This window comes from Falco punctatus (assembly GCF_963210335.1).
Source record: "Falco punctatus genome assembly, chromosome: 4".
NCBI lineage: Eukaryota > Metazoa > Chordata > Aves > Falconiformes > Falconidae > Falco > Falco punctatus.
The window spans coordinates 2524408-2538280 of record NC_137583.1 but is presented as its reverse complement, the minus strand read 5'-3'; the positions used below and the strand labels follow the sequence as shown (position 1 = coordinate 2538280).

Below are 13873 nucleotides of genomic sequence, written 5' to 3'. Positions count from 1 at the left end.
GAAAAGACAGGAAAATTAACAAAAATCAAAAGAAGCAGTGGGATAAGTTATCCTTACTACTGTATCTGTTCTTCAAGAACTTAGAGAGCACCCTGCATTTCAATGTGTGCTAAATACAACATCGTGAGAGATCAAGGAAACAACAGTATAGCAGGATTATGAACAATATCAGATCTTTGATTTATTTATAAAATCAAAAGAAAGAAACCTGCACATTCCTGAATGCTTACCTGACCCCATACAAGTTCTCCTAATCCAATAAATACACACCACATCCACTGGTCAAGCTGCAGGGGAGAGCAGCTAAATGGTTTTCCTCCAAACTGGACAATTACTATCTACAAAGAAAAGCAGAAGAGAAAGTTAAAACATTTTCTGGGAGAAAAAAAACCAAACCAAAATACTCCCTCCAAAAACAGCGAAACCCCACAAAAACCTCAACAACTTTCAGTCATATTTTACTTGAGATTTTACTTTGTCTTTCTACATATTACAGCTCTGCTGGTTTGATTCCAACATATTCTACCAGTAGAATGGTCAAACTTCCTAATAATCTCTTGCTCAGTGGACTGAATCTAAAGAGCACCCAAAATCAAAATACTGTCTTATATTCCAAATGCATCATTAGAACTCTCAGGTGGCGCTAAGTCGAGCTGCCAGAAGAACATATTTGGAAGCCATCCAGCAACAACTGCAGAATCTCAATCACTAAAAATCAAACCACACAAACGTCTGCACCCTGAAATAAAGGTCTGAAAAACCATACCAATTCCTGCTAAGGCTTCCTTAGCCTCACATCTAACAACAGTCACGTCTGGATTCCTAGGCAGAAGGGAAACAGGACTGTCCCCATTCTCCCAGCTTCTGAGTATTCTCAGCTGGGGATATGCTGACCCTGATGTTTATTTTGGATTGTCCGTTGCATGAGATGTTTTCCCTTCTACACTTACAGATGTGCTATCAAGGACAGACTGACAGCATACCAAAATCTAGTCCTGTTGGAGAAAGAGGGTGGGAAAACCACACGCTTGCAGCAGGATAACCAACTTGCATAGAATGTGAACAAGTTTCTAAGACTGGTTAGATTGAGAAGGGTTAACTAACTGGAAACCAGGTACTGTTCCTATCTTTTGTTTGCTGCAAAGCCAGGGACCTGAAATCACAAGCCAGAAATTTAAACTGTCAAAGGCTGCAGAACTGCAGTTTGAAGTAGTATGTCCAGTCTGAGACACAAAGTAACACTAATACATCAAGTGGCTGCTTGCCTGTGTGAGTGAATAAACACAAACTATGAACACAAAATCATTCCGTGCGAAGTGCAAATACGCAGGAGGAGAAAGTGACAGAGGATGGAAGGCAGTAGATAGGAAGTGGGGAAATGATTGCAAAGAGTAAGGAAAAAGGACGAGACAAAACAAAAATTATGAATGTGATGCTAAAATAATAAGAAAGAAATTACAGCTTGACATAGAAAAAATTCTAAATGCTGTATGGCAGATTTTAATGGATCTTCCTTCAGTGTGAAAATTATTTCTTTATTCTGAAAGCAGAGAAAGGAATTAAAAAAATAAACTACTGCTTGTCTGATGACAGGAGTGGTAACTACCCTTTTATTTTCCAAGCTGTTGTAGCTCTCACAGAAGCACATGCTGATCCTTAGCAAGGATGCATTGTAATAGTCTCCATATTTTTAATTTAAAAATTTGGCCACCGCTGCTGGATTTTTTCTTTTTGGAGGGGTTTAGGAAGACTAAACTAAACTAACCTAACTGACAGTTAATGGAACTATGGCACTCCAAGATGATATATTTAAGCCAATTAGTCTGTATGTCACAGGAAGTGTAGTAAATATGTACAGAACTAAGAAAGTTTTAAATATGAAATAAAACCACTTCTGTAATCTCCCATATCCATTTACATAATCCAAGCACCTGGAAAGGGTCATTTTCTCTTTAGAAGAAAATGCCTGGCTCACACACCCAGCTACTGAAACACACAGCTAAAATGGTAAATACTTTTCTGACATTGCTCCTACAAGCAGCATTACACAAAGCTGTATTCCCACAACATAGTAAAGAAAGTGGAAAATTAACAGAAAGATTAACCTGTTGTCACATGAAAAATCACCTGATTTTAAAAAGAGACTTAAAACCCAGTAAGAGTCGCAGCCTAAGTACTCTTATGCTCCAATGTCCTTGTTGATGCATTGTCACAGCACCACCCTAGTGCTTTGAGCTGTGCACTTAAGGATTCCAGGTACTATTTCAGTAGGGAAGAGTGAGTGAAATCAGCAGCTGATTCAGAGATGTAGCTAGCAGCTAGACGACGCTTTTCAGCCAGACAACTGAGCACAGTAATGCCTAGAACTAACAAAACATCCTCAAACATTATCCATGATGGGGGGAAAAAATAAAAAATGAGATGATTGTGAATTTGTCAGGCCTCTCCTAAAGGCATTTTAGTTCATAGCAGTAAATCCATGTTTTCAAACTAGCTGTTAAAGACCACCACTATCAAGTTCTACTACCAATCACTGGTGGCCTTTCTCCCATTACTAAGTGGTTCCCCCTTCCTGTTTCAAACCGCTATAGCCCACATTCAAATATCATCCTCCTTACTCCTTTCATGAGAAAGGTCCCAATACTGACAGCTTCCAGGATGCCACTGCAGAATTGAGCAATAATAATATCAAGATAGCAACAGCTGAGCTCCAACCAATTGTGAGGGCTACAGAAGACTTCTAGAAGGTAATGTCAAATGGTATCAAGTACAGGACAGATGCCAGCAAATTGATGATACGGGAGCAAAAGGAGGAATTAGGGTTCTTACTGAAGTAAAATTACAACCATTTGGGAAAAGTGTGTATTTCTGTAATTATGTTCACATGTGACTGAGACAGCAAGCTCAACAGATGGACATGAAGAATTACTACCAAGAAGCAGTATTACTGAGAACATCAACTGCTATTTGGCAGTGGCATTTAACCTCAGAAGAAGAGGTCAGCATTACCTATTTGTCTATTATAGCTATAGAGCTGATTTGTCTATTCATGGAGTAGTAAACTAATGTAAAATGCTTTGTTGCTATTGTTTGGTATACAATTTAATAATTTCTTCTAGAATACCCAGCTACATTATCAACAAATCATGATGGCTGTTACCATTGTACTTCAGATTAATTTAAGATTTGACGTAGTTATAATGATAAAAAATCATGCTGTATTAGTATGGCTACATAACACTTTCCATTATTGACACCTGTATTGATTAAGAAAGTATCTGAAACCAGGTGGTTTACTATTAAGTGTGCCTCCTACAGCATTTACATTTCAAAAAAACACACAGGAAAAAAAACTTAAGGTAAATTTCTGATGAATCGTTACAAATTCTTGCCCAGACCATTACCTGAATAGCAAATGTACCCAGTACAATAGTGCAAAAAATAGGATTTCTGAAGATGCCATCGAAGACATTTCTTTCGCCATGGATTTTCCGTGCATTGATTTCATTGAAAAGTTGCATCATGACAAAGGTGTTGAAGATAATGGTGTAATGCTCTGAAGGAGGAGAGTGAAGTGGTGCATTCCTCCCACTGTCAATCTTAAACATTTTCTCACCTATGTATAAGACAAAAAAGAAAGGTTTCCACTCGAATAAATCAATCAAAACAAATTTATATTCCCCTTGTTTGCTTTAGCTGGTTGCCTCCTGTGCTCTGCTTTCTGCACTTACTCTAATACAGGCAGAATTTATAACACCAGCGAGCAAAAGACATCTAAACTTCCTGAGCAAGAAGCTTCTCAAATGATGACTTCCATCTGTCTAATAACACAATACACCTATGCAAACAGTTTCCAGTAGCATTTTTCCTCTAACCAAGTAGTAACTACTCTAAGAAGTCAATTCTCCTGATGCACTTGAGACCACTGACAGTGCATGTGCAATTTTCTACAATGGTTGGAAGCAACCACTGTTCAGCAGTTTTTACCAACCTGCTAACCCGGTATGGCATGGCTCTCCACAAGCATTCAAGGATATTAATAATAAAAAACAAAGGCATTCCTGGTTTTAAATAGATTTGGGTTTGATCATTCTGCTAGTCTGCTTTGAAAGCTTTGGGTTGGAAGGGACGTTAAAAGATCATCTAGTCCAACCCTCCCTGCCATGGGCAAGGACATCTTCCAGCAGGTCACGGTGCTCCAAGGCCCAGCCAGCCTGGCCTTGAACACTTTCAATGATGCAGCATTGGCAGTTTCTCTGGGCAACGCGTTCCTGTGTCTCCCCACTCTCATTGCAAAAAAATTTCTTATGTCCAACCAAATCGACCCTCTTTCAGTTTAAATCTTCTGTCCCTTGCCCTGTCACTACAGGCCTTGGTAAAAAGTCTCTGTCTTTCTTAAAAGCCCTCTTTATACACCCAAAGGCTGCAACGAGAGCCCCCTGAGAGCTCTCCCTCAGGCTGAGCCAGCCCAACTCTCTCAGCCTTTCCTCACAGAAACGTCGTTCCAGCTCCCTGATCAGTTCTGTGGCTCCACACATGGACCTGTTATGGTCCATGTCTATCTTGTACTGGAGACACCAGAACTGGACGCAGTGCTCCAGGTGAGGTCTCACTGGAGTGGGTAGAGGGGAAGAATCACCTCCCTGGAAGTGCTGGCCACGCTGGGCTTTATGCAGCCCAGGACACAGCTGGCTTCCCGGCCGGCACGCGCACACAGCCAGCGCACGCCGCCCCATCTTCATCCACCGTCTTATATGCAAAGTTTACAGATAACACACAGTTACTGAAAGTGAAAGAGGCACTGCCTTAACGTAAGGATGGGGCATTCACATGCGAGTGTAAATAATAAGAGTAAAGAAGATTATCACAATGCTACTCTTTTTTGTAACCAGTGTGTTAATAAAAGCCAATTAAACCTTGAACACTGTTCTTCTATCCCGTTAGCATTGCATTCAAGATTTCTGAAAAAAGTAGAAGAAAGGTTTCCTCAGGTTTTCTCCTGAGGTCATTAATTCCATCAACTAAGTTAACAATGAGCTTTTTTTTTTTTTTGCCTTGGGATATTTGAGCAGCTCACATTCAAGTCCCTGTGAATAACAAGCCAGTTTCCAAAGAAAAATTTTCGCTTATAGTCTTCTGACAGAAAGTAGATTGCGATATCACAAGTGTATCGGTAACACAGTATGAGGCCACAAAACTTAAGACTGTGAGAGAGCAGAGATTTTTAAGAAGATTATGCATCTCCAGAGACATAACTCGGTGTTGGAAAACATTCCCTTTACTACATCTGAACAATAAAGGGGAAAAAAATCAACAAAAGCAAACAGATATCATAATTTTATCTTTTATAGATACACATACACATACAAATATAACATCTATTTGCTTTTGTTGAATACACACAGAAACACAAATATAAGAATAACACTTTCCTGTACCTGTCCTTAAGTCTCTGTTATTGCATTGCATCAATTAGCAAAGCAGAACATGCTGCTGCTGTGGAATGGCAGTGGTTAAGCCCATAACTAATTTTAATTTCCAAAGAAGTTCTAAAAGCTGTAATAGTACATCAACTTTAAGTTTATTACACCTAGTTGCTGAGGTTAAGATATTTTTATACTACAGTTGGACAGAACTAGACAGTGACTTCTGGATTTCTGATGTGCCTGATGTCCCAAAGGCATTACTGTATGTTTGAACACAATGTATTTTTTGCCACATCATACAAAAAATAGAAAAACTTTATGTACTAGTCTCTACAGAAACCTGCTATTAAAAGGAAGTATCAGTTGATCAAATGTAAGTATTTCTCATTCTTTTGGAACTTATGTTCTAAACTCGAAACACTGAGTTTAGAACACCATCTCACTGCAAAGCTGAGCCTCATGGAGTTTAGAAAGGAAAAGTGTATTTCCGAGGCTTATCAGAAAATGCGTTGGGCTGTGTCCTTCAAAGTATGCAAGGGTTTTTCAGAGACCCTCAGACGTAGTTAGACTAGGGCGAGAAACCCTGGTTTTCTTTTCATCAGGATTCAGTATAAAGTATTTTAAACCATCAAGCCATTAAAACTCCCCATAAAGTTCACAGAAGTTCTCGTTCCAAGACTCATCAGTTACCAAGACCTTCTACACTGTGAAATGACAGTTTCCTTAGACTCACTAGACATTCTTCAAATGCACTGCAAGCCTAACAATATCACAGACCATCTCTCTTCAAAACTTGGCAGTTATTTTGGTTTAAATTGCTCTACTGTAAACAGACCACCGCCTCCATTACAAATAAGCTGCCAGTTGGTAGTAAAGTGGAGTAAGACTTGCACAATGGAGCTCAAAAAACTCCTGAAAACCATTAATTTACATTTACAGCATATAGGCAAGTCTGATTATAAAGAAAAAAGCCTAAAAGACAACACATGTAATTGAACAGCAATGACATAGAGACAAGAAAACAATACACAGTTGATAAAATTATCGGTCCTTTGACTAAACTCACTTACGATTGTGGAGCAGCAGAATCTATTATTAGCCCCTACTACTCCCTGCAGCAAAAAACATTCGTCCTCCTTCCCTCCCCTCTCCAAATTACAACTTATAAAAAGCATCCATTGCTAGCAAGGCCTGGAGAAGAGTCCACTAATCTAACAGATTAGATTTTTTTCCCCTTTTAATATCCATTCTAGATATTAAATACCAAACCAGAGTGTTACTAGCATCACTTAATACTGAGTACTTGCTTATCTATACTACCTAAGATCAGCAATACTTCCTGACTATGGCAAACATTTTGCTCCCAATTACAGCTTCTCCAGATGTTGATAAAATGGATCTTGATTTTACCTGTGCTTTTTTCTAATTTGTTGTTACACGCCTACTAAAGATGACTAGTCTCTAAAAGAAATTTCAGTATAGAAGCAGCAGGCTGGATACTCCCGTTAAAACCTAACCTTCTACGCTATGTTTTAACAGAAACTTTTGCCAAAGTCCAAACCTGCATTTTGTTAGGTGGCAAAAAAGCTCACCGAGGCCCTTCCCAATGCAAACAACATGTGAAAGGTGACTAAATCCCTCTGTTGCAACTATTCCTTTTCCCATCTGATCCCATCAAACAGCTCAATCCTGCCAGCTGTTTAACTGTGACAAACTTAATCTGCGCACATTGAGGGGTTACATTTAAAGCACTTTAACATGTCAGGCTACAAGACCTAGACGCTTCTACACTAAGCAACAAGCCTAACAAACTTTCTTACCGACAAAAAGAAGCGTAAATATGAGAGTAAGCTGATAAACAGCGTGGCCCAAAATGTTCTTCATCATGGTGCGGGATATAAGAGGTTTGTTCCTGCCGTACGGCTTTCTCAGCAACAGAGCCTCTGTCGGAGGTTCGGTGGCCAAGGCAAGGGAGGCAAAGGTGTCCATAATCAGGTTGACCCACAACATCTGCACAGCTTTTAGAGGAGAGTCCTGTGGAGACAAATTAGGACATTAAATATTTCCTAGAAAAAGAATTACTGTCAGGTAAGTCACTGTGACTTTATTTCTTCCCGTGTGACTGCAAGCGGTGCTGAGGACAGGACACCGAAACACCTCGGTCTGACCTACTCCGGCCTCCCTATGTTTCCCATGCAAGACCAGAATCACAGGAAACACAGTGATCTCAGCCAAGATAAATTATCTCGCTCCAGTCATTTAAATAACTGATCTTTACAATCACACCATTCTGGTAAAGCATAACATTAACACTTTAGAAGACATTTCCCAAGACCCTTTTGTTACTCCATGCATCACGCTTAAATTTGCAGCTGGATTTAGATAATACAAGCAGGAGGGTTTTTTCCTGGAAGAAAAATTATATTGAAACAACCTAAAAAGTACTGTTTCCTTTTACTATAACCTATATGTTATCTATATTTTTGCTATATGTTATCTATATGTTTACTATAACCTATCTATATGTTTTTTCAGAAACAGCTTGAAATTATTAGAAATGTATGAAACAATTACCGAGACATTTTAATGCAACTTACTTAAATAAAGACCTTTTAAAAACAACAGTGACAAAAAAGATGCCTGATGCCTGAATTTAAAAAAACATTCTGAAACTCATTTAACTATATCAAATGTGCAAAGATAAGAAAATTTTATTATTTTACTGGTTATCAGGATAGCATATTTGAAAAAGTGGAACTGGAAAGAAAAAAACCCACATTACCACTTGTCAAGATGAAGCATTTGCTTTCCACAGCAGATCGCCCCCCACTAGAAGGAGCTCTTTCCCCACTGAATTCAAGAATGAGTCTATGGTCATATTACAGAGGACTTTAGATCACATTAAAAAAAAAAACAAAAACAAAACCAAAAAAAAAACCAACCAAAAAACCCCAAACAAAGACCCCCCCAAACAAACCAACAAAACAAAAGTAAATAAATAAAACAAACTACCACAGATCTCAGGAGAACTCTAGATGGCTATTACAAAGTTTTGATTTCTAATTCATCGGGGCAGCTGTAATGATAGAGAGATGCAATTGCTTCAAGGATTCATACCAGGAAAAACGATGTAGGTTAGGTTCCTTGTTTGTGCCTAACAGCCTCCTACGCCTTCAGACTGAAAACAAAATGGGAAGTATCGGTGAGGTCTGCTTCTTGTTCCAAATAGACGGGTTTTATTAGGAAAATAAAATCTCAAAAGTAATCAGATATCAGTATGACACATTTTATAATGGAAGTGAGTTGATCTACAGTGCAAAAGTTGGAAGGTCAAAGCGTTATTTTTATGCCTTACATTGCCGTGGCTCTGCAGCAGCTCCATGCAGAAGCGAAGAACTTATGGAACAGCATACAAGCCAAATCAAAGCCAATGAAAAAACCCTTATGAACCCTGCCCTTTTCTTCCAAGGGTTAAATGCTCATTTTTAATGAAATATTATCAAATAATGAGGGCCAATATCCATTCAGCAGCCCAAGGACATAGGGAGAACAAGGGTAAGGAGTTTGGTCTCTTGTGGATCTGGTTTGTATTCCAGCTGTCCTCTGAGATCAAATATTATTCCCTCTTGAAAACGTATTTTTAACACCCGTGCATTTACACAACCTTTGATATATTTTATTTTTAAAAAATATTCATTTTTGGCTTATTCAAAGGGATGAAGAAAAGCAACCTACTGTTTCTAAGTCTTACAGGTTAGCTACAGGAGGGAAGGGAGGAAGATGAGCTTTAATTCTTGACTTGTTGGTTCTGGGTTGCATTAACTGGGCTTATCTGAAGAGTTCAGCTCACTCATTTGATATGGAGCCCCAGAAATAGGAAACATTTTATTTTTAGAGGCAGCTAAACAACAAAAAGCAGTCAGGACAAACTTCATTCCTCATTTATATTTACCGCTACTAACGGCTCAAACACAGAGGGCACTTGCACTAAAAGCAGTTTTTTGCTAGGGCTCAGAGACCCTGGACTTGGACACAACATATAAAGAAAAAGGAAAACATGTTTTCTACTGAAGAATTTTCCTTCTCCTATTTTTACCTGTCTAGTAAGTTTTCTCGAGAAACATTCTCTACTCTGAGATGTTACTATAGCTGAATTTCCACTTCATACACTGACTTCTATGTCAATAAAATGGAATTTGTCTGTTACACTTAGTAAGTAGAGTCAAATATTCAGGCGTCTATCAGAGCCTGACATATACCTAGCATAACGGAAAGTCAGATTATTTCAGTTTCTAAGTCACACAACTGTAATTGGCAGTCATCAGTTTTGGCAACAACACGTTCTCACCATTTCACACTGCCAATCACCTTGGGTGGCTATGGTACCCCTAATAATTATCTATTATTGGCAGCGCTGCGCTGTTCAGTCAAGTGTGAAAGCTCATTCTAAGCTGAAGCCAAAACATTAAATACACATTAGTCTGGGCAGGCAGTGGAATGAAATTTCCACTGCAACTCTATCTGATTTCTGATTAGTTGGTGGAAACTGAGGAAAATACATATTGGCTAAGGAGCTTAGTCTTTCATTACAGGTTCTAGTCACTTATGCAAGTGGGATGCAAATTCAACATTCTTTTCACTGCATTTTAGCCACTAACTGACTAGCTAATAATTCTTAAGTCACTTTCTGAAAACTTTGGGGATGAAAGCTGTTCAAATTGCAAACCACCCAAAATCACCACTTATTTGTCAAATTCCATTCCACTTGACCTTGAAATAGGTTAACGTTGGCCTAGAGGTAAAAGGAAAATGTCCCTTAAATCAAGTGATGTTACACTTCATCTTGGAAACACTTAAAAGTACATATCGCCAAAGGCTGGAAATAAACTACAAATCTTTTGTGACATGCAGAGCCTCACAAATTTTAGAGCTTGTTACTTTTGATTTACATGACAAGCTGTAAAGGAATAAAAAGGTATTTTCACCCATACATCTTTACTCCCACTTGTCACAGAACGCATGTATGGATTCATAAAAATGAGATTTGTGGTAGGTTAAATTTATACACATTAATGCAAAAAAAGTCAGCCCTTGCTTCTGCTACTAGATTACACCCTCTACTAATTGTATGGAAGCGGCACCTTCAATTCTATTTCCATGCCTCTCAGCCTTCCCAAAACAAAGCTAAACAGTACATACTTTGATTTTACATGATAGCTTTTTCAAATTTGCCAATGCTATTATTTTAGGATTTGGCAAATACAACTCTGCAGTAAAACATTATAGCCATGTAAATTACTGCCTTATACATGTAAGTATAGATCATCCTCAGTTTTTGAATAAGATCTGGAAAAACAATAAGTGATTCATGCGGTAGTTCATTGCTACAGTGCTTTTTAATTAACATTTAATTTTCCAAACATAATGTCCTATAGAGTCACTGTTTTCAGTTCCTAATGTCTGCTAAAACATTAAGTCTTTCTCAAAGAATGAGAATAATAATAATAATTTGAATGTACAATGTTAAAACACAGCCTTCGTCTTCTCTTTCTTTAATGCAACCTTTTTGAATAGTTACATTGCCTCAGCAGTTGGAGACACAGACAAAATCTGGCACCGAGATAAACCTGCTAGCTTTGTAGTTCCAGTAAAAAACTGTCCCATTTGACTGAACTGCCTTTTAAAATCTTTATTTTGTACATACCCAGATTATTTTTAACAGCTCCAGACATAATGACCTAATATTTTCTCGGTACTGTGTTGGGGACAGAAAAGAGGGTGAACCTTCTGGCTTTGTGAGGCACATATAGACCTCTCTATATGATACTTAGAGATGTGGAGCAATGGCTCATTTGAAGTACAAAATTCACAACTGTAGGCAGCTCTCCAAAGAAGAACCCTCACTGAGTCAATCAAGGGCTCTGCAAAAACGTTATTCCAAGAATGAAGTCAGAATATAAGAGTTTATATCTTAAGCTGGGGTAAGAGCTGCTAAACAGAAAGGACGGTTCTATTCAAACTGGTCACGATAACCACATCTTGATCATTTTAAAAGTTGCATTGGGCAACACAGAGAGAAGGAAGCAAGAGGTAAATGAATTAGATTAATTGAAAGATAAAGTGAATTAACACAGCTCAGCTTTGTTGTGCCACACAAACCGCGCTGACACGGGACCAGCCCAAATACTGGCTGTGATCTCACTGCAGGTGTTCTGGGCATACCCGGCACGAAATGAACCAACAAGTCAAGAATTAAAGCTCATCTTCCTCTCTTCCCTCCTGTAGCTAACCTGTAAGACTTAGAAACAGTAGGTTGCTTTGCTCCATCCCTTTGCATGAGCGAAAAATGAATATTTTCTTCTAAATAAAATATATCGAAGAGGACACACCTATGCAGCTACAGATTAAGTGACCTCGATTCAGCTTTTAATCGGAAACTTCTTTAAGCTTGGTTTTCTTGTGTGACCTAGATCTGAGTGCTTTATATCTGCTGTAGAATCACAACACAGGAGTTCAGTATTAGTCGAAAATTGCGAACTCCTGGCTTTTACATTGAGCTGTTGTAAACTGAAACAGGGCCCAAGGTAAGTTAGATCCCTGCAAGGGGCAGCTCGGTTTTGGCAGCAGCTACACTAAGCTTGCCAAGGGGTGACACTGTATCTGTAACCCCTACGCGGCTCGGAATGCTTGCTGTCACCTTAACGTGGCTTCGTGCTGGGACCCACGATGGAGATGCAAACAACCATTTGCACTGGTCCCTTTCAGTCTGCGTAAGTACTTCTTTAACAGCCCACTGCTGCTTCGTTATAATCCTTGTACAATAATACTGGAGTAGCACATAGGGTCACATACAGTATGTACATGTAGATAAACGTGTACTGAAACAGCAAACCAGGACGAAACAGAAATAGCAGCTATGGTAGATATCCTCTCTAACAGCAGCATCTTGCTAAAGCAGGCATTGAGTATGTAAATAATAAAACAGTATCTGCTTAACATTTAACAGAATTAAACTAAACAGTAGTTCCCTGAGGTGGAATTGGCAAGGACACCAATTTTATTTATGTATTTGAGAAAAAAAAAAAAAAAAAGCAGCAGAACCTTAAAACGATCACTGATGGTTACAGGTTCTACCTAGTATTTTTCTCAAGCTTCTCCATGGCACTCTAAGGTGCTCTGGACAAAACAAATCAGCTCCCACTTGGCAATGCATTCTCTGGGTGCTTCTTGGAGGCCGAATTTTACTCATAATAGTACTCACACAGTTGGACCCTTTCATTAATACAGAGTTGCTGTGGTTTCATTAGGAGTCCTGCAGCAATACAACCACATACACATATTTACACGTCCACCAATGCAATTGCAGGATCAAGACCGAATAAAATCAAGTCTATTTAGCTACAAAGCACAACCCAAGTGTTAAAAAAAAAAAAAAAAAAAAAAAGGCAAAACAAAGATGTTATTATCTTTGTACTTCCTTTAAGCACAAACAGTAGAAACACCAAAAAGAGTAGATAAAAGTAAAAGAAGCTTCACATTCAAAGCATCCCAGTATGCTGGTTCTGAATTGCAGGACAGATGTTTTGAGAGGTGACATCAAGAAGCACAGAAGAAATGTTACTACCTACATGGATTTTTTTCTCATTCTAGATTTGATGAAAAATCACCAAATATATAGCCTGTGTAATACACATTAACCTGAACAGTAATTGTGGACTAAAACTACATTCTCTGTGTCAAAGAAAGTCAAAGTGACTACCTAAAAGCAAAGTAAAATTCAGTCCAACATGGACCTTCTTTGCGTGCATTTTGAAGGTCGCAGAAAGCTGTATTGCCATTGGGAAACTATAGATTTTAGCTTCATTTTTTTTGTTAAGAACTTAAACGTTTCAGCCCTGCGTACAATTTTTCAGACTTAGGTCTATGTGTGTGCACCTAGCCTGTTGTACACAAGATTTTTAAATTTTTTTTTGGTATACTCATGCATTTTGTGCTAAAGCTATTTTCATAGCAACCAGAGGGTACAGTATGTTCCCAAGTGTAATTTTTTTAGTAAAGCTTATGAGCCAAACAAGCATAATGCCCTCTCACCAGCTAGAATCTTTTGAGTCAAAGCTTAGCAATGTTTGTTCACAAGGCAAGATCCTTCTTAATGAGACAGACCTGAGAGCTACTTGAGATTATCAGCAGTCAGGCCGTCGAGTGTCAACAGAACTACAATGGAAATAACTGCTGCCTTTCTGCTACAATTTCAATTTTAGCTCCTTTCAGATCTCTCCTCAAGATTTGCACTTTTATTGCCGAATGAGCACATTGCTTAAGAATCTATTTGGACAGAAATACAGGAATTCTAGGAGGTGTACGCTAAAACCTGTAAACAGGGACAACAGACTTGACAGGCTCACCGATGGGTCTCACAGACCACTGGGGCAGTATACATGCACTGG

The 13873-nt window shown here is 38.6% G+C and overlaps 1 protein-coding gene across 16 annotated transcripts in view; it reads right to left on the bottom strand.

Annotated features, from left to right (window-relative positions):
- Positions 1-13873, bottom strand: part of ATP2B2 (ATPase plasma membrane Ca2+ transporting 2) — a 434838-nt gene that overhangs the window by 26770 nt on the left and 394195 nt on the right. For all 16 annotated transcript variants that reach the window (XR_013927793.1, XR_013927794.1, XM_080385382.1 and 13 more), the window contains 3 exons: positions 7247-7460; positions 3405-3616; positions 231-338 (listed from right to left, as the gene is read on the bottom strand). Coding sequence is in view for 14 of the 16 variants with exons in the window: in XM_080385382.1 (XP_080241508.1) it covers positions 231-338; positions 3405-3616; positions 7247-7460 (534 nt within the window). In the remaining 2 variants the exon portion in view is untranslated. The remainder of the gene's footprint in view (positions 1-230; positions 339-3404; positions 3617-7246; positions 7461-13873) is intronic.